Genomic DNA, 26,581 nt, shown 5'->3' with positions numbered 1-26,581 from the left:
CTGCTATCTCTAACATCCCTTGACTTTCTGGGTCCTTGACTCCCTCCAGTGGTCACCCCTCCCCCCAACTCTGCTTCCCGTCTCTCTCACTGCCTTGGCCTCTCTAGCAAGTCTCACTGCACAGAACCATACCATCTGCTTCTAGGTTTTGCTGCTTCTAGGAACCTTCCCTACTTTTCACATCTAACCCTAGCTTACCTGGTGGTTGGCCCTTGAACATGACTGTACTCCCTCTGGTCCCACACCCCACCTGTGTCCTCCCTATGAGGTACATGCCGATCTAGGGTTACTGTTATCTAGCTATGTATCTGAGTCCTGCTGCAAAACCTTACTCATACAAGGTTGAAAAATTGGGTTTGTTCCATGAATTTGATACTCCAGGGCAAGGGCAGCTCAGTCTGCCCTAACAGAGCCCAAGGAGTGGGCCCATCTCACCTGCTTCAGACATTGCAGCAGGACCCGGAAGAGCAGAGAATAGGGCAGATGGCCGAATCGCACAGCAGGGCCTGCAGGCACAGGGCTAGGTGGCCCCGTAGGAGATGAAAGGGGGCCACTGGCCTTCTTCTCAGAGCCCCTCTCTGGTTCCCTATGGAAGCATATGGGACAAACAACTGAGGCAGTGCCCCACTACACAAGTTGGAACTGACATGGTCCCTTGTGGCCCCAGCCTACCATTAACTTCCCTTCTGGATGGGCCCTCTAACATGAAACAACCCTAAGTGGGGCAGCGTACACCCAGCTTCACTTAATGAACAGAACACCCTGGAGCAAGAGAGAGGCACCATCACACATACATGCAGTCGCAGAGGCAGTAGGGGCTGAACCTCACAACCCCATCCTTGTTGGGCAGGCCCAGGCGATGCAACGAATCAGCCCGCAGCAGCAGTAGGAAATCAAAGGCCTGTCAGGGAACAAAACTGCCATTCAACCAAGCCAAGAGTCTGCCTGGGAGGGCAGGTGGAAAAATCCTACCCACTTTAGCACCCCAGTGACATCTGAGCCTGAATTTCCAAGCTGGTGTCCTGGTAGAGCCAATAGTAGCTGCCTGGTTCCCAGGTAGCACTACATAGCTCCCAATACCAAACAGCAAATTCTGCTCAGGGCCCCATTACTTCCTACAATGATAGACTAGGCTGAGATCCTAGAACAGGAAGATCACTAAGTAGATACTGGGGGAGCCCTCTGGGCTTCCTTCTTGGTGAATTCTGCTCAGGAGAGGCATCTACAGAGCAAGCTGCTAGCAGCTCTCAAACCCTGCCCAGCCCCACCCTCCCCTAGCCCCACTAGGCCCATCCAGGGGAGCCATGCAGCAGGTCACTGACAGATTCTTCAATACCGGAACATTGAAGCTATATGCCACCCTAGAGATCAATGTGTTCCTGCCCTGGACTATTGAGTAACTCAAAGTAACAAGCCACAGAGGTTCACAGACTACAGGCCAGGACAGTAGGTCCTTGGAAAACCAGACACAGAAGGTGCCAAGGAGCAAAAAGCCTGCACAGAATCCTTCCCAAGCTACCTACTGCCTTTTCAGCCTGCAGGATCACATCCACCAAGTCTAAGGCAGTATGCTAGGCCCTCAGGAAGCAGTCACCTGCCCAGTAGTCCTACCTGCAGCCGGATGCTACTGGCAATGGGCAAGGAGTAGCCGTGCTTGTAGTGGAGCTGGACATGGCTGACAAGTGTCTCGTATACTCGAGTGGCATGGCTGGCAGGCAGGGTATATAGTTTAGTCTGAGAAGAGAGGGTGCCAATCCTATAAGGGCAAGAGTCCACAATGCAGCCAGGGAGATGGCACACCCTGCCCCAGGAGAGAGGAAATACCACCACTTCTCTGAAGGCTATGCAGCAGCATCTGTCATGTTTTCCTATACACCCTTAACCAAGAGGTCATCTCTCTGCATGCCCATTTCATCAGCAGTGTATCAGGTAGTAAATTAGAAAACCCTGGGGCTAGAGAAATGGCTCAGTGGTTAAGAACACTGGTTATTCTTGCAGAAGACCCAAGTTCAAATCCCAGCACCCACATGGCAGCTAACTGTCCGTTAACTCCAGTCCCAGGGGATCCAACAGCCTCTTCTGACCTCCTTGGGCACTGCATGACACAGGTGCACTTACCTAAATGCAGGCAATACAGGCGTACACATAAAATTAAAAATTTAAAAAAAAAAAATTAAAAAAAGTTAGGTTGCCTGGCGTGGTGGCGCACACCTTTAATCCCAGCACTTGAGAGGCAGAGGAAGGCAGATCTCTGTGAGTTCGAGGCCAGCCTGGTTTACATAGGGAGTTACAGGTCAGCTGGGGCTTTAGGGAGACTCTGTGTCAAACAGACCAAATTAAAAAAATAGAAAAAATTAGGAAACCCATCCAATGAACAACACTGCATAGCAGTGGTCTGACCCCTCAGTCCCTGTGTGCCCTGCGTTCTCAGTGCCCCATGGCTAAGTAAGGTCAACAAGAATAGCCTGAGTGAGACAGATGTGCTGTTTTGGTCATTATCCCACTGGGAAGCGCTGCCCTACCCTCTAGCCCCATCCCAACAAGGCCTTCGCCCTGCCTGACAAGTGACAGGCAAGGCCAGTGAAGAGGCCTTGATGCTGCCAGCAGCCATGGAGAACCTAAGGGGACTTCATGGTCTGAACATTAGAGGTGATGCTGATAAACTGAATACTACTGTTCTTTTAAAAACAACTGAGATAGCTGTTTTCCCTGGTCTCAAAACATACCATCCAAAATATTATTGTCCTATCCTGGATGATGGAAGTGACAAATTTAACACAAAGCACATCTATGATGGGACATTTGAAAAGGGACACATAGGGTCTCAGACAGCTACTGCTGGCAAAAAAAAAAACTGACCTTTCAGTGGGGTTCTACATGCTGAACTAGGTGAGGCCATGACATTTCCATTGTACAAGAAGAAATTGACAGTGGCCAGGTCAAGACTTTGGGTCAAGTAGATCGGGGTTGCCAAGGACTGGGAAGAGGATATGGAAAGCATCAGTGCATGGGTACAGGGGTTCCTTTGGAGGTGAATGATTGTAACTGGATATAGTAGTTCAGTCCTATAATCTCAGCACTCAGGAGGCTAATGCAGGAAGATCACCTGAAGTTCCAGGCTAGCCTAGGCTACATAGTAAAACCATGTCTCAAAAAAACAACCAACAAAAGTAAAATTGATTGTGGTGATATCAATACAACCTTGTGAACATACTGATAATCACTGAACTATTCACTGTATACAAGGGTTGTATGGTATATGAAGTAATCCCAGTAAAGCTGTCCAAAAATTCAAACAGCTATAGGGCCAGAGTGGGCTTTCTCTACTAGGCAGCTGTGGTAGGAGCAAGGCCAAATGTGGCAATGAAGCCAGGATGACAAGGATAGGATGAAGTTCTGGCTGTCACTCAGGGGTAACTCTATACAGCAGTGGCAGTGAGGGTATAAAACAGCAGCAGGCTCACCCACTGCACGCTGCAGGCCTCTCACTTGGTCATACCTTCATCCTACTGCCTATCTTCATCAACTCATCCCTGTAAGCCTGTCAGAGCCCAAGTCTCCAAAGAAACACATCTCTTTACAGAAGCCTCCAGCAAGAGAGGATAAAGCTGGTCTTCTTACCTTTCCAGAGCACATACCTGAAGGATGACCAGGAGCCCCAGGACTGCAGTCTTCACATCCTCCAGAGAGGCTGAGTATGCAACTACATCCCTTTCTTCTAGTTCCAGGGGTGGAGAGAGTGAGCGTGCCATTACCTTCCAAGAGGTCAGCATGTAAGTACTATCTCAAGGTTTCTAGGCAGTGACCATCAGATCTAACTCTCTCTACCACGAATACCTTCCTTTGCACTTTAAGATAGATGAATTTTTATGTGAGTGACTGTTCACAAACCACATTTCAAAACTAAAAGGACAAAGTAGCCATGCAGGGAAGATGTGGGACATAGCCCTGTCTACTAGCTCCTGGGCTGTGTTATTCTCCAGATACCTAGTACAGATCCCTGGGAGCCATAAGATACTCATTTGCAATGCCCTGCAGGTGAGCAGCAGGTGGCTCAACATGGCCCCTCAACACAACCCGTCTCTGCTAGGAGGGACCCCTGCCCATGGAGACAACCACCAGTCACAATGAGTGTCCAGGGGATGCTCTGCCCACAAGGCATTTTCTCCACCAGCTCAGGCCTCTATACAACTCTTACTTTTTCAATGATGTCCAGAAGACTATTGAAGTGGTGGGTGTGGCAGCCTTCTGCCAGGTCAACCAGCAGCTGTGTGGCCAGCTTTCGAACCTGGTGGTCTTTATCTTCAGGGATATGTGAGAGCTGTGAGATGACTACTGAGTTGATCAGCTCCTCCTGCATTGGGCACAAGGTAGAGAAGATGAACCTCCAGTCCCTCAGTGGAAAGGGAGGTACATTTCAGTGACACTTGATCCCCTCATGGCATGGGCCCAAGGTAGCTAAGGTATCACTCAAGACTGCAGAAAAGCTGAACAGATGCCCTCGGAAATTGTTGTACTCAGGGCGTCTCCTAGGACACTTACTTAGCCTCCCAGTTCAGAACAGCAACTACTGTACAATGGCCTGGCACAGGCAAGGAACCAGGCCATGGGCGCCTATGTGACACAGCCAAGGCAATAGCCTGTTCTGCTTTTTGTCATTCCACATAATGATGAAGGATACTTCCCTCAGCCTATGTGAGGCCCTGGGTTCCATTTCTCTCTCTCTCTCTCTCTCTCTCTCTCTCTCTCTCTCTCTCTCTCTCTCTCTCACACACACACACACACACACACCTCACAACAATTCTTCTCTTTGGAGAGCCATGTATCAGTGTGAGTATCCGTGTAACTTGGGCAGAGGGAAATCCTGACATCAAAGAACCTACTATAACAGGACATTGTGATAAGAGCTTTCACAGAGTATATGTCAGGAAGAGAGCAGGAGGAGACCAACTTTGGTAAGAGACTAGGGAACCCAGAGGGCTTCCTGAAAGAGGAGCACTGAGCTCTACCTTGAGGGACAGTATGATTGTGATGGAGACAAATAAGGGTAGTTTAGGGTAAGGAAAGGCTAGGGATGGGGGAAGCTGCCTAAAGGGCATGTGGAAGGAGGGAGGTCTGGAGTACATCTTCTGCAGGAAAGGATACATAAAGGATCAAGCACTGACATTGCTCCCAAAAGCAAGAGCACCATGGATGGATGGGAGGGAGGGAGGGAGGGAGGAAGGCATGACAAGAAAAAAACCTAGCCAGGCCTAGAGCAGCCAGCAGCTAGGGATGGGGCCAAGGGAAGGATGGTAGCAATGATTACAGAAGCAAAAAATAGCCCATACAAGGCTGTTCTGAAAGATGTGGGTGTGAATCAGTGGCAGAGTGCTTGCATGACAGGTGTGGGGCCTGGGCTCCATCCCCAGAATAATACACACAGAAAAAAATGTTCTGAAGTCACATTAGATCTTTGGAGGCACCTGGGTTATTATGAGTGGGACCCAGGCCAGAACTCCACAAAGACTAGTACTCACCTTGCTGCTGGGCAGCCTTCAGGCCCAGCACAGGACTTGCCAGGACACCACAAGATAAATAAACACATAAATGCACAGGGAGCGACAAAATCAGCTGAAAGCCTGCTAGACGGAAGCCAATAGGATCCCAGGCAGTCCCCAACTCTGCTGATACATGTGCAGGGCCCAGATCGAGGTAGAGCCCAAAGTAAGCCTCTCCTTGCCCACAATGCCCCTCCTCCCCCACAACACCCCTCTCCAATCTTGAATAATGGACACATACCTCATAGAACTGCCTGTTGATAAGTAGCACGAATGACAGCACATCCAGCACCTTGATGCGCACAGCGCTACGGGACTCGTTCCTGGGGGAGAAGTAGGCCTACTGCAGCTAGCTAAAAACACCTGCAACCTCAGTACATGTTCACTGGACCTAGCCATACAGGGGACAGGCAGGCCCAACTTTGGACTACCTCCATGGAGGCAATGATACCCAGATCAAGACCCAAGAAGCCATCTTTCTCTTTTTTTTTTTTTTTTTTTGAGGCAGGGTCTCCCTGTAGCCCCAGCTGTCCTGGAACTCACTATGTAGACCAGGCTGGCCTTGAACTCAGAGATCCCTGCGCCTCTGCCTCCTGAGTGCTGGGATTAAAGGCATGCGCCACCACTCCTGGCCCTAAGAGGCCATCTTTCTAGACCACCACATAGGCCAGAGGATACCGTCTTACTGAAAGGGCCAATCTTCTGACTCAATGAGAACTGTGACTTGGGAGGATCAGGAGGGTATGGACTCCCTGAGGTCTGAGCTCTGTAACTTGGACATGCCCCAGACAGCTGCAACATGGGGTCCACGCCCCTGGTAATAGAGGAGTCACAGAGGCTCCACTACCTGAAGAACCTCTCCATCAACAACTGCAAGTTCTGGATCCAGCCATCCTTGGCCGGGTGGATAGACTGGGCTCTGTAGGATATCAAGTTTAAGAGGGAGGATTCCTGCCAAAAGAAAACAATGCTAGGGTCAGTGAGGCCAGGTACTGCCAACTGGCTGCTGGGCTGCTAACCCAGGAGAATCAAGTTTGCTCAGAGACTAGCCACCTCACAGCCCAGTGGGGAATCAGCAAGAATGAAGGTCTCCTGGCAAATGGAAATGAATGTCAAACCATGGAACAGCCTTGCAGCAAGAATAATCTTGGCAAAAATGACTGCTGCCCCGAGTGAACCCGTCTCCATGAAACCAGCCTTCACACAGGTGGGAGGAAATTGATGGTTAGGCTAGCACCAAGCCCTTCAACAAACCCACATATACCCAGTAGCTGATGCCTGGCAGATTTCCTGCTGGAGTACAGATCCAGGAATGCAGGATCCTGCCTACCCTTACTTATAAGTCAGAAACCATAGCTCCTACAGGATCCTTCCCCACACCCCCACCAGAACAGGGTTCTTACAGGCCTCTGGTCTGCACAGCTTTCCACCAGTTCATAATATCTCTCCTGTGAGCCATGGAATTCATTCTGGTCACACAGTTCCTCCACAGTGGTTAGCAGGTCATGGACGATGGTCCTGAGTTCCGGGCTGTCCAGGCTCTGCAGTACCAACATGCACCACACCAACTAATTTCCACTACCCTCAGAACATAGCTCAAGAGGAGCTGAATACAGACACCCACTCCCCGGCCCTTAGCTCCACCTGGGCAATGTAGGAAGTCATTGTTCTTGCCCATTCCCTACCTAAGGTTTGGAGGCTGAGCCCACAAAGCCTGGTCTGGAAGGGACAGTAGGCAGGAGGTAAAAAACACTATAAATGGGCTGGGCGTGGTGGCGCACAGCTTTAATCCCAGCACTGGGGAGGCAGAGGCAGGTGGATTTCTGTGAGTTCAAGGCTAGCCTGGTCTACATAGTGAATTCCAGGACAGCTGGGGCTACAGGGATTAAAAAAAAAAAAAAAAAAAAAAAAAAAAAAAAAAAAGAAAAACCACTACAACTTCAAACTCTTTTATGCTTTTCCCAGGCTCCAGTACCTTTTACAGTCTCAAGGGTATGACCTCCCACTTTTGCCACCAAGGCCAAAAGGCCTCCTAGTCAGCCCACTTGGCCAGCCATACCTCATCTTAGGCCCTGCCAGGTCCCAACTTCTCTGTCCACTGGCCTAGCCCCTGTATATTACTTGTCTCAGGCTCAGCTCATGCTAGATGCTAGCCTCATCTCTCACAGGCCTGCATCCATGTGGCCCAGTGCCTTCCTTAGCACTATGGCCAACACTCACTAATACTATTCTCCAAAGTGATCCAAAGCCACAGCTGGCAGTACAGATACTCTGGAAACTGCCTTCAGGGTCTACTGAGGCCACAGAGGTAACCTGCCCTGTCACCATTTGGAAAAACAGATCTGTCTTCAATGGAAAACAAACTGGTACCACCAAAAACCATCAGCAAATAGCCACAGCAAAATCTCAGACCCTAGAGGGCCCAGATATACAAAAGAGATACATGCACATCTCCAGGGAATGGGGGGACCACAACAAGCCTGCCTGTTTGATGTCTCAGTCCTCTGTGGCCTTACCTGAAGTTGCTGAAGCAGCCGTTCAATAATGTCCAGCAGAATATCCCATGTCACAGCCTGGAGCTCCTTCCTATACTTCTTGATGAGTCTTGTTATGGACAGAACAATCTCATAGGACACTACCTCATTGGGACAGGTCATAGCCTGGAATACAGTGACAGAAAGCATAGATCGGCTGCTTCTTGCTCCCATATTATCTTGGAGCTGAGTATAAAATGCATGGGTGGGGGGCTGGAGAGATGGCTCAGGGTTAAGAGCACTGACTGCTCTTACAGAGGACTGGGGTTTGATTCCCAGCACCCACATAGTGGCTATGAACCATCCTTGACTCCAGTTCCAGAGGAATCCAAAGCCCTCTTCTGACCTCTGTGACATTGCACGACATGGGTGCACTCACACACATGCAGGCAATACATTCAGATACATAAAATAAAAATAATAAATGAAATTTTAAAAAAAATGCATGGGTGGGCAGCATTCACCACACATGCCCATAAAGCATTTGAGGTGCCCAGAAAGGGTATCTGCCATGCTGCTCTAATAGGGTTGGAACCCAGGAAAGCCCAAAGCCCCAACCTCCAAAGGGCCCGACTTGGATAAGCCAATTAACTTCAAATTATACAGCCAGGAGTACTGGCACAGCCGCCACATAAGTTCTGATGCAAGCAATGCACAAAGACTACACTCTTGCTGAGGAGAGGGCTTGGCAAGGACTTTGCAGATCAGGAGACTGTGCAACCGGAGGTAGGTTAGGGGCTGGAGAGATGGCTCAGCAGTTAAGAGTCCTGGCTGCTCTTGCAGAGGACCTGGGTTTGATTCCCAACACCCACATGGTTGCTAAAAAACATCCATAAGTAGGCCAGGCATGGTGGCACACGCCTTTAGTCCCAGCATTTAGGAGGCAGAGGCAGGCGGATCTCTGCTGAGTTCCAGGCCAGCTGGTGCTACAGGGAGACCCTGTCTCAAAAAGATTAAAAAAAAATAAAAAAATTCATAACTCCAGTCCCAGGGGAATCCAACTCCCTCTTCTCTTCTGACCTCCTCAGGCATTGCATGACACGGGCACTTACATACATACATACAGGCAATATACTCATACACATAAAATAAAAATAATAAAATATTTTAAAATATATAAGAAAAAGAGGCACACCAGGAGGGCGTGGTGGTACATGCCTTTAATCCAAGCACTCAGAAGGCAGAGACAGGCAGACTTCTTTTGAGTTCAAGGCCAGCCTGGTCTGCAAAGGGAGTTCTAGGCCAGCTGGGGCTATACCCTGTCTCAAAAGAGGCAGGTTAGTTAGGCATAGTGGAACACTCCTTTAATCCGAGCACTCAAGAGGCAGAGACAGGTGGATCTCTGTCAGTATGAAGCTAGCCTACTCTGCAGAGGGTGTTCCAGGCAAGCCAGGGCTACATAGTGAGACCCTATCTCAAAAAAAAAAGCAGGGTGTGGTAGCATGCGCTTTTAATCCCAGCACTGGAGAGGTGGGTGGATCTCTGTAAGATGGAGGCCAGCCTGGTCTACATACCAAGTTTCAGGCCAGCTGAGGCTACAGGAAGACCCTGGCTCAAAAAAAAAGATGACAACCCTATGATCACCCCAGATCACCGATCACTAGAGAGCCATCAGAACTAAATGCAAGGGCACACAAGAAGTGTTCTGGACACTACAGGGCACCATAGAAACTATGCCATGGGCATCATCTAAAGAAATGGCAAGAATACCATGGAAACAACAACGTGAGGATTGTTATCCCAGGGGCAATACTAAGCACTTCAGCACTGACTGACAGGAGACAAAATTCATAAGATAGGACTTTTTTCTTGGAAAATTAAAACCTTCAAAGATCTTTAAATCTCATTCAGTTGAAAAGCAATGGACTGGAAATGCTCCTTCAGTCCTAGCCCCAGAAGCCCTGCCAAGCAGGTAGGCAGACCTGAGGAAAGCTCTCTCCTACTTTTGCCAACTCACCATGACACAGAAATCTTACCTCATAAAAAGATGGCAACACAGACGTGGGGGAGTTCTTGAGAGAGTAGAGTCGGTGGGCTCCCCAGAGAGCCATGCCTACAAAGAACACAGCTCCTCTCAGCAGTGGGGCGTCTTCCATATAGGCTCTGAAAAAATGTTCCCCAGAAAGACAGATGTGAGCAGAGCTCCAGCTCAGTGTGGGGCCCAAGGCAGAACTGGGTCCTGGCAATGTCCCCAGGGACCTTGCACTAATGGTGCAGAAATGCAGCTAAGGAACTGGGCAGGAACCATAGAAGCTAGTAGTAACAATGATTCCTCATGACTTGCTCAGCCAGTCGATGGTGATCATCACGGGCTAGGGTTCATGCTAGATGTAGAAACTCCAGTGTGAATAACAAGAACCTGAGCCTCAGAGTGCTCACACCAGACGGAAGACAGAGGCCCAAGAATCCCAGAGGTGCAAAGGATGCATTTGAAATCACAGCTGAGCTGTGGACAGAGTGAAAACTACTCCAGGAGGTCAGACAGCTAATCATGTCAAGAGCTCATAGAACATTCAGAACTTAGCCACAGTGGAAAGAACAATTTAGCAGGGATAAATGGTATATGTAAAGACCTTTAGCAGGAGGGAGAGTACCAAGGAGGGGATGAGAGGCTCATGCCGCTAAGACAGGGCTGGGACACCTTTGGGTCTGTTCCAAAGGAGACCACTATGGTCTCAGGCAAAGGGCAACATGGCCAGATATGTGTCAGAGAAAACTCACTAGCTGTCATAAGACAGTGTCATTCAGGAGACAATGATGGAGGTCAGGGAGCAATGAGAAGGGGAGTTCTGGTGTGCGTGTCCACCGAACAGTGGGCAAAACTGAGCCACCCCTAAGGAATAAAAACATCAAGACTTGTAATGGTTTGGCTATGAGGGTGAAGGTGAAAGCAACATCAGGTTAGCACCCTAAGTCTAGCTTTGTAACAGGGTAGTGAGGGAGTCATACTAGGGACATCAGGGTAGAAAAGAAAGCTCTGAGTCTAACTATGGGCATCCTGATTGGACTGGTAGAAGCAGAAGATGGGAGGTCACATGCCCAATATCCAGCTTTAGGGAAACAGCCACCCTAAACAACAGGAAAGCCCCAACTTCATCCGCTATTGAAACATCTAAAGCCTCCTCTTGACCCTAGCCACCCACCCTTTCTGGGCACCCACGCCTGGGCACCCATACTTGCCTGTCCTCCATGATGCGGCACATGTTGTAGATGGCACTGTGGCCCAGGTGGGTGCCCAGAAGGTTACGCATCAGCTGGGGGGAAGAACACACACCATAAGGATTGACTGACAGAAACCCCAGCCCTAATGAGGAGCCCCAGCCCCTGCCTGCCTTGCATGGCCACTACTCTATAGTCCCACTGGGGAATCAGCTCACTGTGGCCTCCTTCCAAATGCAGAGGATTAAAAAGCTCTCAAAGCCAGGCATGGTGGTACATGCCTTTAGTTCCAGCACTCAAGGAGACAGAAGCTAGTAGATCTCTCTGAGTTCAAGGTCAGCTGAGACTACAAGGAGATCCTGTCTTAAAAAGACCAAAAGAAGCCGGGCATGGTGGCACACACCTTTAATCCTAGCACTCAGGAGGCAGACGGATCTCTGTGAGTTCAAAGCCAGCCTGGTCTACATAGTGAGTTCCAGGACAGCTGGGGCTACAGGGAGACCCTGTCTCAAAAAGACCAATAAATAGATAGATAAATAGATGCTAGATAGATAGAAGATAGATAGACAGACAGACAGACAGACAGATAGATGGATGGATGAATGAATGAAGACCAAAGAAAAATGCTGGGTGTGATGGCGCACACCTTTAGTCCCAGCACTCAGGAGGCAGAGGCAGGTAGATCTCTGTGAGTTCAAGGCCAGCCTGATCTCCATTGCAACTCCAGGCCAGCTGTGACTACAGGGAGACCCTGTCTCAAAAAGACCAAAAAAAAAAAAAAACCCCAAAATACCTCTTAAACCTAGGTCACCTGGGAAAAGGCCACTAGGCTGCCCTCAAATAGATCATTGCCTGGTCATCCCAGAAGTCTGATGCCATTCACTGAAGACAACATGGCCCTATCCTGTCATGTGCTGGCAGCTGAGACCTCATCCTGGAGGACCTTCCAGGAGTAGCTTAGGAGATGCCCACCTTCCAGCAGGGCTCACACAGCTCCTTGACATTGATGGTGCGGCAGAGGGTGATGATGAACAGAGGCAGGCTCTCAGCTGGTAGGCAGTTGTAGCAGACTACAGCATCCAGCACTTGCAAGGACACCTATAGGAGGGGTAGAGGATCATACTGGTGACCCCAATTCTCACTCTCCTCCCCACTGTTCAAGCAGCCTCTCTAGGAACCATAGCACAAGTGAACAAGAGTGAATGTGCACCAGGGAGGCACTATTATGACCCATCACAGTAGATCATAATCACTACGTCCCCAGCCTAAGGTATGATACCATGATGTGGACCATCCAACTGTCCTGATAGAATGGACTCTTCCAGCTCAGAGAGGCTGAGTAGCCTCCAGAATCCATATAGCCAGAGAGTGGCCACAGGGCTTGACCCTAGACCTCAGGTTCCCAGAAATAAAGCTGGTAGTTACTGACCTCAATGTCAACAGAGGACACGGTCTGAATACAGAGCAGACAGATCATGCTGGGGGAAAAAAAGCACAAAAGTCAGTTCAAAGGCAGGCGTGGCAGTGCACACCTTTAATCCCAGCACTTAGGAGGCATAGGCAGCTGGATCTCTGTTGAGTTCACGACCAGCCTGGTCTACACAGTAAGTTCCAGGCAAGCTGGGGCTACAGGGAGACCCAGTCTCAAAACAAACAAACAAACAAACAAAAAAGTCAGTTCAAAATAGTCAGTGTTTACCAGAAGGCTGTGTGACTGTATTTCATTTCTTGTTTACTCTTGCAATATCAGTTATGTGAATAGCTCATCTTTAGAGTGCCTTCTCTGTGCCAACCATGTACACAGTGCTGAGTTCATGGTGTGAATAAGGCAAAGCCCCTGCTCTCATGGGTACCCTAAGATGGTTTGAAAAAAAAATGACAAAAGGGGGGCCAGTGCGATGGCTTGGTAGGTACAGCACTTGCTGCAGAAGCCTGGAAACATGAGTTCAGTCTTCAAAATCTGCATAAAGGTGGAAAGGAAAAAAAATGACCCCAGAAAGTTGTTCTGATCTCTACACATGTGCCATGGCATGCATACCCCCATAACAAAATATTAAAAATAAATTTAAAGGGCTAGAGAGATGGCTCAGCAGTTAAGAACACTGACTGTTCTTGCAGAAGACCCAGGTTCAAATCCCAGCACCCACATGGCAGCTAACAACTGTCCTTAACTCCAGTTCCAGGAGTTCTGACGCCCACTTCTGGCCTCCGCAGGCATTGCAGGACACGGGTGCACTTACATACATGCAGGCAATACACTCATACATACAAAATAAATAAAAATAATAAATAGGGGCTGGAGAGGTGGCTCAGCGGTTAAAAGCACTGACTGCTCTTGCAAAGAACCCAGGTTCGAGTCCCAGAACCCACCTGGCGGCTATGAACCATCCTTAACTCCAGTTCCAGAGGAATCCAAAGCTCTCTTCTGACCTCTGTGGCATTGCAAAACATGGGTGCACTCACATACATGCAGGCAGTACATTCATACACTTAAAATAAAAATAATAAGGGGCTGGGGCTGGAGAGATGGCTCAGTGGTTAAGAGCACTGACTGCTCTTGCAGAGGACCCAGGTTTGATTCCCAGCACCCACATGGCAGCTACGAACTGTCTGTCCTTAACTCCAGTTTCAGGGGAATCTGAAGCCCTCTTCTGACCCCCGAGGCATTGCACAACACGAGTGCACTCACATACATGCAGGCAATACACTCATACCCATAAAATAAAAATAATAAATAAAGGGGCTGGAAAGATGGCTCAGTGGTTAAGAATACTGACTGTGCCTGCCCCTCGTGGTGGTGCATGCCTTTAAACCCAGCACTTGGGTGGCAGAGGCAGGGAGATCCCTGTGAGTTCAAGGCCAGACTGGTCTACATAGTGAGTTCCAGGACAGCTGGGGCTACAGGGAGACCCTGTCTCAAAAAAAAAAAAAAGAATACTGACTGTTCTTGCAGAAGACCCGGGTCCAAATCCCAGCACCCACATGGCAGCTAACAACTGCCCGTAACTCCAGTTCCAGGGGATCCGACAGCCTCTTCTGTCCTCTGCAGGAATTGCACGACATGGGTGCACTTACCTACATGCAGGCGTAACACTCATATACATAAAATGAAAATAATAAGTAAAGCCAGGTGTGGTAGCACACACCTTTAATCCCAGCACTTGGAAGGCAGAGGTAGGCAGGATCTCTGTGAGTTCAAGGCCAGACTGGTCTATATAAGTGAGTTCCAGGACAGCTGGGGCTACAGGGAGACCCTGTCTCAAAAAGACAAAAAAAATAAAATACATACATACATACATAAAATAAGCCAGGTGTGGTGGTGCACACACCTTTAATCCCAGCACTTGGGAGGCAGAGGCTAGGTGGATCTCTGTGAGATTGAAGCCAGCCTGATATTGAGTTCCAGGCTAGCTGGGACTACAGGAAGACCCTGTCTCAAAACATCATCATCAACAACAAAAACGATTGTGCCAGGTGTAGTAGCATGCATCTTTTAATAAATATATTTTTAAATAAATTTAAAAAAATAAGAACTAACATTGCATGTCCACTGCCAACCTCATTTCTCTGGTAGTTTCGTCTACTTTATTCATCCTACAGAGCTAAACTTAAGACCCAAGACAGTAGAATAACACTAAAGCTCTCTTCTTTTTACTGGAACTGGGGACGGACTCGTGGTCTCTTGTATGTGACCAAGAGCTCTACCACTCAGATGCACCCCAGCCCTTATTTAATTTTTTTTACTTACTGAACCATGGATGCGATATATTCATCAAGGTAACAGCTGTTGAATTTGACCAGGTTCACCAGTACCAGAAGGAATTCTGAGGACAAACCAACATCCATCCATTGCAGAACAAACTCCGCTGCAGGAAAAAAACTGATGCTATATTCCTTGTCTTCCAGGAAAATGAGCCTGTATCCCATTACTGCCAGGAAGTAGGCCATTCATCCACTCACAGTGACAAGCAGGCCACATACCAGACCCAAGGAGGTTCAGCAGGAATCTGAGAGAGCCTGCATGTTACTGGAGCTACCTTGGTGTTGGAGCTATTGCTTTTGTTGTTTTTTTATGTGCATGCGTGTATTGCCTGCATGTGGGTAAGTGCACCCATGTCGTACAATGCCCGAGGGGACAGAAGAGGCTGTCAGATCCCCTGGAGCTGGAGTTACAGACAGTTGTTAGCTGTCATGTGGATGCTGGGATTCGAACCCGAGTCTTCTGCAAGAACAGCCAATGTTCTTAACTGCTGAGCCATATCTCCAGCCCTGGTATTAGAGCTATTGTGAGAGAAGGAGCATGCATTCCACTCAGGGCCTGACCCCACTGCAGGGGTCACAGATATCACAGGGCTTGTTCAGGAGAGTATGCCCACCCCTGAAATTTCTGGAGAGACATAGGCAAGGTTACAAGCCACACAGGCTTAGTAAACCTCATGGTGAGCTCTGTGTAGCACCTGTTCCAGAGGCAGAAGCACCACTGAGGCCCATTTCTGGGTATCTGAATGGCAAAGCCTCAAGCAAAGCCTCAGACAGACTTAAAATTGACTGAAACCTCTGATTTTCATGTGAGAGGAGGAAGGACATCAAGAAGGGTAGAATGTCAAGTAATACCAATGCAGTAGTGACAACAAAGACCCACTGATAACAGAGAGGAAGGCACAACCCAGGTGCTTGGATTGAGACCAGGCATCGACTCCAAAGACAAATGCACCCAACCTACTTTAAAGGTACCTTCTGGGCCCATCTGGGCCCTGTTCCCCAAGGACTCCAAACAGCATGTCTAGAGTAAGCCAGAGAATGCATCTATGACCAGCCCCTCAGGAGACAGGGATCCAAATAAGTGGGGTCACTACAGGCCACCTCATGAACTATAGCACCCCCTCCAGGCCCAGGGCCTTTCTCATCCCAAGCTAAACTTGATCCCAAAGCCAAAGAAACTCATACTCTGCATAGCACCCACCCAGTTCTTCTTCCAAGTAGGTGATGTGCCTCCCATTGTCTGTGAGGGCCTTGAAAACTTCTAGTCTTTCATGGAGGTCTTCATTGGAGGGATAATCCTTGATGACTTTAAAGAAGAGGGCTCTGAGGACCCCCAAACGGTCACCCTAAAGACAAAATCATGAGGTCAATAGAGCCCTATCAGCATTTCCCATGCAGCTGTAAAGTAATCAAGAAGTGCAACAGGTTTGGAGACTCCAGCCTGCCCCATTCTTCCTCTAGGAGCACCTTATGAGGGATGGGTCAACAATATTATGGGAATTAGGTAGAGGACCAGAGACACTAGTCAACAGCTGATTGTTTTAGGTGCACCACCTAAATGCATCAGGCTCCGAGCATGGAAAGGGGCAGGCATAGGGCAGAGACAACAAAGCCCATGCTCTGGCCTAGGTCAAGACTCATGGTAGACATGTATATGCTCATATCACAAGGACAAAAACTAGCCTGAGGAAAGATGCAGTAAGAGTAGACAGGCCTCTACAAGAGGTGGGCTATCAACAATGAGAATGGCCCTGAATGAAGACCCTTACAGAAGAAACAGGGAGGGGACATGGATGTTCAAGGGTCAGCTGTGACCTATATGTAAGGTTGGAGAATGATGAACAGGGGGCATGGCCCCAGCTGGAGAAATGGGCAATAAGAGCAAACCAACAATAACCATACTTCAGACATTCTGCATAAACTGCCTCCTGCTACCCCTAGAGGAGGAAGGTATAGCCACCATCTTCACTCTCAGATGAGAAAATGAAGGTTCAGGGGACTACATGATTGGCCAAGGTCACAAGACATGAGTTGTGACCCCAAGATGTCCTTGCCGTTATTAGGCTCCACAACCCCTGTAAACCACCAGACCTTGCCCCTGGCAGACTACCAAAGCCAGGAGTCCAAGCAGCCATGGTCTGCCTTTACCCCACAGGCTTACCCAGTTTTATCCCTCACCTGCCCCTGCACAATGGCCTTCAACAGGGCAAGAACTGCATGTCGGGCTTCTGGTGGCCGCTCTGGTTGTAGCAGGTCTGAGACAGTCTTCCAAAGTGCCTCCACTGCATGCTGCCAAAACAAAGGGACAGTGACAAGGTATAGTTTCTAAGAACCTAGGCCCCTCATTCTAAGAACAGGAGAGCCAGGTGTGGCACATGCCTTTAATCTCAGTGGTCAGGAAGCAGAGACAGAAGGATCTCTGTGAATTTGAGGCTGGCCTGGTCTACGTAGAAAGTTCCAAGTCAGACAGGGCTACATAGTAAGACCCTGTCTCAAAACAAACAAAATTCAAAAAATAAACACACACACAAAAGGACAGGATAAAAGACAGAATAGGGTCTTTGACTTAAAACCAACTCCATAACTGCCTTATGTCCAGTACCTCTTGAAGTCCATGATGACCACAGACCTCCAGACCATTTCAAACCCAAAGTCTCTTTTATTTATTTATTTTTGGTCTTTTTGAGACAGGGTCTCCCTGTAGCCCCAACTGGGCTGGAACTCATTATGTAGACCAGGTTGGCCTCAAACTCATAGAGATCTACCTGCCTTTGCCTCCTAAGTGCTAAGAGCAAAAGCTTGCACCACCACGCCCGGCTAAGAAGTCTCTTTTAACAGACCCCAAAGCTGGGGTTGGTGGTGTACACCTTTAATACTAGCACTTGGGAGGCAGATGTAGGCAGATCTCTGTGAGTTTGAGGGCAGTCTAGTCTACACAGGGAGTTCCAGGCCAGCCAGGACTACATAGTGAAATCTTGCCTCTACATAAATAAATAATAAAAGCAGAGTCTATACCATAGGCTGGGGAAGGAAGGAGGGCAGGCAGGCCAAGGAAGTGGTCCTAGATTGCCCAAGACTGCCAAGGAGTCCCCTATAGATCTGTTCAGACTAGGGAAATAGTTCTCAGAACAAGCAACACAAGGGGGCCTTTGGCCTGCGCCCACCCTAGTAACCTTTCCCCAAGATGCTCCTGTATGAGTCAGCCCCTAATAAACATTAAGAGTACCCCCTGAGAGACCCACTGTGGGTAGGGGAGGGGGCTCTCAGATACATCACACACATCTCAGAGAACTGATGAAGGCACAGCAGTCACTTCCCCTGGCAAACCTACATCTCCTCCCATCACACACACAAATGCAAGACAAAGCTGGTTGAGCTCCCATGTGCCCTACCCAACAGCACCTCTGACTCCAGAAGGAAAACTGCTCACTAGGCACAGAATATCAAGAAAATAAAAAAATCCACCACAAATAAAGCAGACTATGTATGTTCTGCAAAGTTGCCTAAAGCCACCAACCAGTAGCCTTTCTCAAGCAAGCACCAAAACTGGAGTGCCTTGATCTGTCCTCTGTGAGATCATACCCTATCCTAGTGAACCTTCCATGGTATAAGAGATGATGAATGCCAGACATGGTAGTGCACAACTTTAATCCCAGCATTTAGGAGGCAGAGGCAGGTGGATCTCTGTGAGTTCAAGGTCAGCATGGTCTACATAATAGGTTCCAGATCAGCTGGGAGACCCTGTCTCAAAAAAATTTTAAAAAAAGAGCTGACAAGCAGGCATATTCATAACCCTTTCTGAATCTGCAGGAAAGGTTCATTCCATTTGCCTGCCACAAGGACAGGTTTCTTACAAATTTACTAGGCATCATGGTACACACCTATAATCCCACATAGCACTAGAGAGGCTGAGGCAAGAGAATCATTACAAGTTCAAGGCCAGCTGGGCTACACAGTGTAAAGCAGGCCGGCTAGAACTACACAGGCACGGGGAGGGGGAGCCTGGAAAAATGGCTCAGCAGTTAGAAGCACTGGCTGCTCTTGCAGAGGACCTGGGTTTGGTTCCCATAATCCACACGGTGATAACAACCATCTGTAACTCCAGTTCCAGGTAATTTGATGCCCTCTTCTGTCCTCTGTAGGCAATGCATGACACAGGTGTACTTACATATATGCATGAATAATACTTATAAACACATAAAATAAAAATTTAAATACATACATACATACACACATGTGTGTGTGTGTCTGTGTGTGTGCCTGTGTCTGTATATGTACTGAGGTAAACCTACCTCTTCAAACTTCTTAGTTTTTGCCACTTCACAAACTTGCCCTATCATTCGGATGCGATTACTGAGGCCGCATTCAACGCTTAGCTCCTAGAGAAGGGAAAGAAGGAAAAGGGGCAGTGCTCAGATAAGGTCTTCTTAACTGCCAGTTACAAACCACCTACAAGCTGTTCTGCATTTTCCAGACAGGAGACCTGTAAACAAGATTTTTTTTTCTAGAGATAGGGATTAGCTATGCATCCCACACTTGCCTCAATCCTCCTGCCTCAGCCTCCCAAATGCTACAATTAGAGGTATGAGCCACCATGAACAGCTACAGATCTTTATCTTTATACACTCAGGATTTTTGGAAAGTTTACTGTTTTTCATAACTGGAAATTTTGCTTTTCATAACTGGAAAATTTTTTTGAGCTAAAACAAAATATACCATTGTTGCTGAGCATGGTGGCATGAGCCTTTAGTCTTTAGCCTTAACCCAGAGGAAGGGGGTTCTCTGTGAATTCAAGGCCAGCCTGGTCTACATAGTGAGTTCCAGGCCAGCTGGGGCTACAGGGAGACCGTTTCAAAAAGACATAAAAAGAAAAAAGGAAAAAAAAAAAGACCAAAAAAATATATAGAGAGATGTTATATTTTAAAATTTTCTTATAGACAGCATCTTCCTATGTAACCACAGCAGACCTGGAACTTAGGAATTGAGCTCTAGGTGATTGCATGGCCTCAACTTCCCAACTGCTAGGATTACAGGCATAAATCACTATGCCTGGCTATTATGAGAATTTGAAACTGCAATTTAGACTTCAGTAGAGTCACAATGCTTACAACCATCTCCACTAATTCAAGAACATTTTCATCACTCTAAAAGGAAACTACATACCAATTCCTTCCTCTCTTCCAGTTCCAACAGCCACCTCTATGGATTTGCCTGTTTGGACATTTCCTAAACTGGACATATGCATTATAAGGATGTCTATGAGCAGCTTCCTTCACTAAGCATGCTTTCAATGTTCCTTCATGTTGGGGCATGTGTCAATGGACACAATGCCTAGCACGTCTTAGACCAGGATTCAAACTTATAAAAATTAAGGACATTGCTGGATGTGGTGGTACACGCCTTTAATCCCAACACTCGGGAGGCAGAGGCAGGCGAATCTTTGTGAGTTCGAGGCCAGCCTAGTCTACATAGTTAGTTTCAGTACAGCTGAGGCTACAGGGAGACCCTGTCTCAAAAAGAAAAAAAAAAAAAAAAAATTAAGGACATCTAAGTATGGTGGATACAGGCTTTTAATCCCAGCACTCAAGAAGCTGAGATAAGAGGATCATGAAATTGTTGGGGGCTTTTTATTTGGGGGGGGGCAGGGGCAGAGGCATTTTGTTTTTTTTCAGACAGGGTCTCCCTGTAGCCTCAGCTGGCCTAGAAGCACTATGTAGACCAGGCTGGCCCTGAACTCAGAGATCTGCCTGCCTCTGCCTCCCAAGTGCTGGGACCAAAGGCTGCACTACCACACCCAGCTTGGTTCTAAATTTTTTAAGTATTTTATTTTATGTGGTTTGCTTGTATGTTAAGTGCACCACAGGCATGTGGCACCCAGAGAGGCCAGAAGAGGGTGTCAGGATTCCCCTAGAACTGAATTTAGGGACCACTGTTATCCTCAGAGTAACAACCAGTACTCTACCAAGCCATCTCTCCAACCCTTTTAATTTTTAAAAATCTATTTATGCCGGGCATAGTGGCGCATGCCTTTAATCCCAGCACTCGGGAAGCAGAAGCAAGCAGATCTCCGTGAGTTCAAAGCCAGCCTGGTCTACATAGTGAGTTCCAGGACAGCTGTGGCTACAGGGAGACCCTGTCTCAAAAAGACCAAAAAAAAAAAAAAAAAAAAAAAAAATCTATTTATTTGAGGGGCTGAAGAGATGGCTCAGTGGTTAGGAGCACTAGCTGCTTGTGCAGAGGAACCAGGTTCAATCCCCCACACCCACATGGCAGCTAAAAACCATCTGTAACTCCAGTTCCAGGGGAATCCTACACCCTATTCTGACCTCCATGAGGTCAGACACAGGTGCACTTACATACATGCAGGCAATACATTCATACACATAAAATAAAAATAATAAATATATTGAGTCGGGCATGGTGGCGTATGCCTTTAGTCCCAGCACTCGGGAGGCAGAGGCAAGCGTATCTCTGTGAGTTCAAGGGCAGCCTGGTCTACACAGAGTTCCAGGAGCTACAAGGAGACCCTATCTCAAAAAGACCAAATAAAAAAAATAGTAATAATAAATATAAAAAAATGTATTTAGGCCGGGTGTGGTGGCGCATGCCTTTAATCCCAGCACTTAGGAGGCAGAGGCAGGTGATCTCTGTGAGTTCAAGGGCAGCCTGGTCTACACAGTGAGTTCTAGGACAGCTGGGGCTACAGGGAGACCCTGTCTCAAAAAGACAAAAACTAAATAAAAATAAATAAATAGCCAGGCATGGTGGAACATGCCTTTAATCCCAGCACTCGAGAGGCAGAGGCAAGCGGATCTCTGTGAGTTCAAGGCCAGCCTGGTCTACATATTGAGTCCAGGACAGCTGGGGCTACAGGGAGACCCTGTCTCCCAAAAAATAAATAAATAAATAACCAACAAAAAATAAATATATACATACATACGGGGCTGGAGAGATGGCTCAGTGGTCCAGAGTGCTGACTGCTCTTGCAGAAGACCTGGATTCAATTCCTAGCACACACATGCCAGCTACAAACCATCCTTAACTCCAGTTCCAGGGGAATCCAAAACCCTCTTCTGACCTCCAAGGCATTGCACGACTCAAGTGCACTCACATACATGCAAGCAATACACTCATACACATAAAATAAAAATAATAAATTTTTTAAAAATTTATTTATAAAACCAAACCTGATGACCTTTGATCTGGGACCCCACATGGTCAAAGAAGAGGACATACTCCCAAAAGTTGTCCTCTGACATTCCTAGCCCCCCAACACAATAAATAAAAGACTAAATAAATAAATAAATAAATAGGGGCTGGAGAGATGGCTCAGTGGTTAAGAGCACTGGCTGCTCTTGCAAAGGACCCAGGTTTGATTCCCAGCACCCATATGGTGGCTAACAACCATCCGTAACTCTGGTTCCAGGGGATTCTGACCTCCACAGGCATCATACGACAACGGTGCACTTACACACATGCAGGCAATACATACACTCATACACATAAAATAAAAAATCATAGAATAAATAAATAAGGGGGATGGAGAGATAGCTCAGCAGTTAAGAACACTGACTGCAGGGGCTGGAGAGCTGGCTCAGCAATTAAGAACACTGGTTGTTCTTGCAGAAGACCCGGGTTCGAATTCCAGCACCCACATGGCAGCTGACAACTGTCAATAACTCTAGTCCCAGGGGATCCAACAGCCTCTTCTGACATCCTCTGGCATTGCACAACACGGGTGCACTTACCTACATGCAGGCAATACATGCATACACATAAAATAAAAATAATAAATAATGCCAGGCATGGTGGCACACGCCTGTAGTCCCAGCACCTGGGAAGCAGAGGCAGGCGGATCTCTGTGAGTTCAAGGCCAACCTGGTCTACATAGTGAGTTCCAGGACAGCTGGGGCTTACAGGGAGACCCTGCTTCAAAAAAAGACAATAAATAAATAAATAAATAAATAAATAAATTTTTTTAAAAAAATGAAGACTGACTGCTTTTGCAGAGGACCTGGGTTTGGTTCCCAGCACCTACAAGGCAGCTAACAACCATGCGTAACTCCAGTTCCACAAGATCTAACAGCCTTTTCTGACCTCAGTGGGCATTTCGCAACATGGGTGCACTTACATACATGCAGCAATACACTCATACACATAAAATAAAAATAAATAAAATGTTTAATAAATGGATAGGACTTGAGGTGCAGCTCTGGTACTATGTCTGGCAAGCTGAGACCCTAGGGTAAATCTCCAGAACCAAAATATTTTAATGGACGAAATAGTCACAAATCTGCTGGGCATGGTTGTGCACACCTTTAATCCCAGCATTTGGGAGGCAAAGGCAGGCGAATCTCTCTTGAGTTGAAGGCCAGTCTGGTCTACACACTGAGTTGCAGGCCAGATGGGGCTACAAGGAGACCCTGGCTCAAAAAAAAAAAGTCACATCATCAGTATCATATTCCTAACACTTGTGAATATGAAGATTTCCAGACTATATCCTGACTCTCTAAGAGTACTGAGGAAGGACATATATATATGTCACAGGTCTGCAACAGCAGCCCTGTGCAGATGGCCACCAGCAACCCATCTCCCACAGAACCCAGTGGCAGACAAACCCAGCCTTCCTTGCACTTCACTCTGGGCTAGCCAACACACAGGCTGCTCACGTACTCTCAAGATTTCCGCTGTGATGATAAACTCCGTCTGTTTGCCTTCTGCACTCCTGGGATTTGGCCTTGACGTTCCCAGTCCCAACAGGGTCTTGAACTTCTCCTTCAAGCCTGAGTCTTTGCTTGCTGGCTTGGCCATGGTGGGCAGGGCCGTACTAGAGGACTAGAAGAAACTGGAATTGGAGACACCTGAGGAAGGGCTCCTACCACCTGTTCTCGCTGCGGACTTCCAGTTGTGTGGACCCTAAGTCTAAAATAGGCATAACCCGTACCCCAACAACCCTTGGGGAACAACTCAACCCAAGCCATTCGGACCCAGCCACACTTAAGCCCAGGCGACGTAGGCCTCGTCTAGCGACGTAGCCGACCGCCGTGGGGTGCACGGAACCCCGACGTTTGCGGCTAGTCTGGAGGAGGAGCTGTCGCGAGGTCGACAGAAGCAGGGGTCCACTCACACCGGCCATCATTTAAAACCTAGGAGTGCTCGGAGGGCCGGGACTAGGCTGCAGAGGTCGCAGCCGAGGCTTGGACGCTGCGGGGCCCGCTTCCCGCCGCCACATCGCGACGAGGCCACAATGCCATCCGGACAGGCACCAGCTGAGCCTCGCAAAACACTCACCCCGCGCACGCCCACGGCGCGCGGGTCCTCCGGCAGTCTAGAAGGTAGCGCATCCACAGCCCCAGAGCCGCTGCCGGAAGCGCAACCTGCACTTCCGGGGGCGAGGCTGCGCCAGCTGAGCTCTCCGGGAATTGTAGTTCTGAGCGTGCGTTGAGCAAGTGGCGGAGCTACGGGGGCTGCAGGGAAATATAGTCTACAGCCCCAGGCATGAACGCGCCGTGGCGGATGATGACTCGAAGACGGAGCCAAGCTGCTGGGATCGCGTCGCAGGGGTGTGGGGAGGAGCTCGCGCCGCCTCCGGGCCCCGAGGCGGCTGCAGGTAGCGCGGAGCCTGGTAGGGTACGGGAGGAAAGGCGGAAGATGGGAGCTTGGCTTTAGGCTGGGGTCCTGGGTCCCACGTGTGACACTGAGACACCACCCTGGCCTTTTCCGAGAGCTGGGACCCGCTAGGTCTGCTGAGGACCGTAAGGCTGTGTTCTAGGCATGTCCATACGTACACCCTTGTCGCCAGCGAAAAATTTTACGCCCACCAGCCTGACTTTGGGACATTTGAGTTGTCCCAAGCTGACAGTAGCCCTGTCCTCAGAGCTGGCCTCCCTCGCATCTCAGCGAGGCTGTGTGCCAAGAACAGGACCAACCAGAAGTCTTCTCCTGCTGGAAGGTGGCTCTTAGTGAAAACAGGATAAGGGCATGGCACTCATTTTATTTGTTTTGCAGCCATTAAGGACCTACTCTGCACCAAGCAGTGGTACTCAGAGAGCAATTATCAGGGCCCCTCCAGGTCTCTAGCTGGGACTTCTGCAGAACTGGCCACAGCAGGAGTGCCATAGGTACCAGTAGGCCCAAGAGTGGTTCAGATGTGGAAACCCACTGGGATGCAGGCTGAGGCATGGTAGGGAGAGGGAGTACAACTGAGAGAAGACAGGTGTTGATGCCTGTTAGGGTAGCTTTGATGTTAGGAGAGTTTGGAGTTCATCCTGAGAGCAAGGAATTCTGAAAGGGGAGTGGCACAGTCCAATTTGGTATTGGGATGTTCTCTGCGATGCAACTCAGAGGACGTGGGTTGGGGGGGCATAGTGACAGAAGCTGTTACTAGTGTCCAGGTGTGCTAACAGGCACTTTGTAAAACAGCCATGGCCTGCTGTGCCTAGAGCAGAGCATCCTACATGCACACACACACCATGGTAGATGACGAACAGTTGCATAAATGAGGGAGAGGTGAGTTGGTGGGTAGGCAGGACCCTTACCCTACCCTCACCTGAAGCCCCCACTCTAAAGACTGAGTGGCACTTTTTACAGAAGGAAGGAAAAGCCACAGGCCTGTGAAACATCCACGGAAGGCACCAAAACTACGTGTGGCCTATGAGGTTTCTAATGATGCAAAAGATAAGGGAGCTGAGCGCCTCAAGGTGCCAATCTGGGAACCACAGAACTGGCAGCAGCAGCTGGCCAACATCCGCACCATGAGGAGCAGGAAGGATGCACCTGTGGACCTGCTAGGAGCTGAGCACTGCTATGACGCTAGCGCCCCCCCAAAGGTAGTCAGAGGCTCCATCTACCCAGGGGATTCCCTGTCCCTCCAAACAAGCAAGATGCTTGTTCTGTCTCAGGTCTCTAGCAGAAAACAGAATAAGACCTAGAAGTTCTTGGGTGACACCTTTTCCTGCAGGCTGCAGCTGAAAGGATGCATCCCTGGTGCCTCAGAGCACTGGACAATGTCACCTGTTTCATTGTAGCAACTGTGCATGTCAAGGGTGTCTATGGCTTGAGGTTTCATGCTGTGATTTCTGCTGGGCACAGTGCTTGCATTTGGGAGCATTCAATATGTGAGAGAGGGAGAGTTCCTTACATTGCACTGGCTCCTTAGACCAACTTTAGCTGTACCTGACTGCCTCCACATCTAATTCCAGGTGACTTGAGTACTTCTGTTCTTGAGCCTTGTCTATAAAATTGGTAGTGTTTTTCTGTCATTCCAAGCAATGACAGTAACAGTAGTAGCCAGTGGCTGTCTAGTATTGGCACTACTGAGTATGATTCCAAGTAATTCATTGGAGCTTCACATTGATCTTTAGAGACATATAGCCCATGTTAGATGTGACGAGACAGCCCCCCACACCCCACTAACGGTGATGGATAAGAAGTCCAGGGTAGCCGGGCGCGGTGGTGCACACCTGTAATCCCAGCACTTGGGAGGCAGAGGCAGGTGGATCTTTGTGAGTTCAAGGCCAGCCTGGTCTACATAGTGAGTTCCAGGACAGCTGGGGCTACAGGGAAACCCTGTCTCAAAAAGACCAA

At 48.5% G+C, this 26,581-nt stretch overlaps 2 protein-coding genes across 18 annotated transcripts in view; one reads left to right on the top strand and one right to left on the bottom strand.

Annotated features, from left to right (window-relative positions):
* The window catches only part of Tsc2 (TSC complex subunit 2), a 40,546-nt gene extending 16,148 nt beyond the window's left edge, over positions 1–24,398 (bottom strand). For 8 of the 9 annotated variants that reach the window (XR_001872117.2, XR_003847500.1, XM_008856248.2 and 5 more), the window contains exons 1-19: positions 24,287–24,386; positions 23,669–23,830; positions 19,288–19,374; positions 17,174–17,284; positions 16,197–16,341; positions 14,982–15,099; positions 12,663–12,711; positions 12,206–12,331; positions 11,255–11,328; positions 10,051–10,177; positions 8,057–8,200; positions 6,944–7,081; positions 6,388–6,491; positions 5,782–5,863; positions 4,199–4,354; positions 3,639–3,755; positions 1,612–1,734; positions 795–901; positions 436–586 (exon numbers count right to left, since the gene is read on the bottom strand). Coding sequence is in view for 7 of the 9 variants with exons in the window: in XM_008856248.2 (XP_008854470.1) it covers positions 436–586; positions 795–901; positions 1,612–1,734; positions 3,639–3,755; positions 4,199–4,354; positions 5,782–5,863; positions 6,388–6,491; positions 6,944–7,081; positions 8,057–8,200; positions 10,051–10,177; positions 11,255–11,328; positions 12,206–12,331; positions 12,663–12,711; positions 14,982–15,099; positions 16,197–16,341; positions 17,174–17,284; positions 19,288–19,374; positions 23,669–23,806 (2,097 nt within the window). In the remaining 2 variants the exon portion in view is untranslated. Of the gene's footprint in view, positions 1–435; positions 587–794; positions 902–1,611; positions 1,735–3,638; positions 3,756–4,198; positions 4,355–5,781; positions 5,864–6,387; positions 6,492–6,943; positions 7,082–8,056; positions 8,201–10,050; positions 10,178–11,254; positions 11,329–12,205; positions 12,332–12,662; positions 12,712–14,981; positions 15,100–16,196; positions 16,342–17,173; positions 17,285–19,287; positions 19,375–23,668; positions 23,831–24,286 lie in introns of all 9 variants that reach the window. The other variant, XM_008856246.2, reaches the window with a different exon arrangement.
* Positions 24,399–24,409: 11 nt separating this feature from the next.
* Nthl1 (nth like DNA glycosylase 1) overlaps positions 24,410–26,581 on the top strand; it is an 8,374-nt gene continuing 6,202 nt past the window's right edge. For 3 of the 9 annotated variants that reach the window (XM_029557723.1, XM_029557725.1, XM_029557722.1), the window contains exons 1-2: positions 24,410–24,620; positions 25,586–25,824. In XM_029557723.1, coding sequence (XP_029413583.1) covers positions 24,494–24,620; positions 25,586–25,824 — 366 coding nt within the window. In that variant the 5' untranslated portion in view covers positions 24,410–24,493. Of the gene's footprint in view, positions 24,626–25,564; positions 25,825–26,581 lie in introns of all 9 variants that reach the window. The other 6 variants (XM_008856244.3, XM_008856243.3, XM_029557726.1 and 3 more) reach the window with 5 other exon arrangements.

This window comes from Nannospalax galili, unplaced genomic scaffold (assembly GCF_000622305.1).
Source record: "Nannospalax galili isolate Female #2095 unplaced genomic scaffold, S.galili_v1.0 scaffold668, whole genome shotgun sequence".
NCBI lineage: Eukaryota > Metazoa > Chordata > Mammalia > Rodentia > Spalacidae > Nannospalax > Nannospalax galili.
This window is presented reverse-complemented; position numbering and strand designations above follow the sequence as displayed.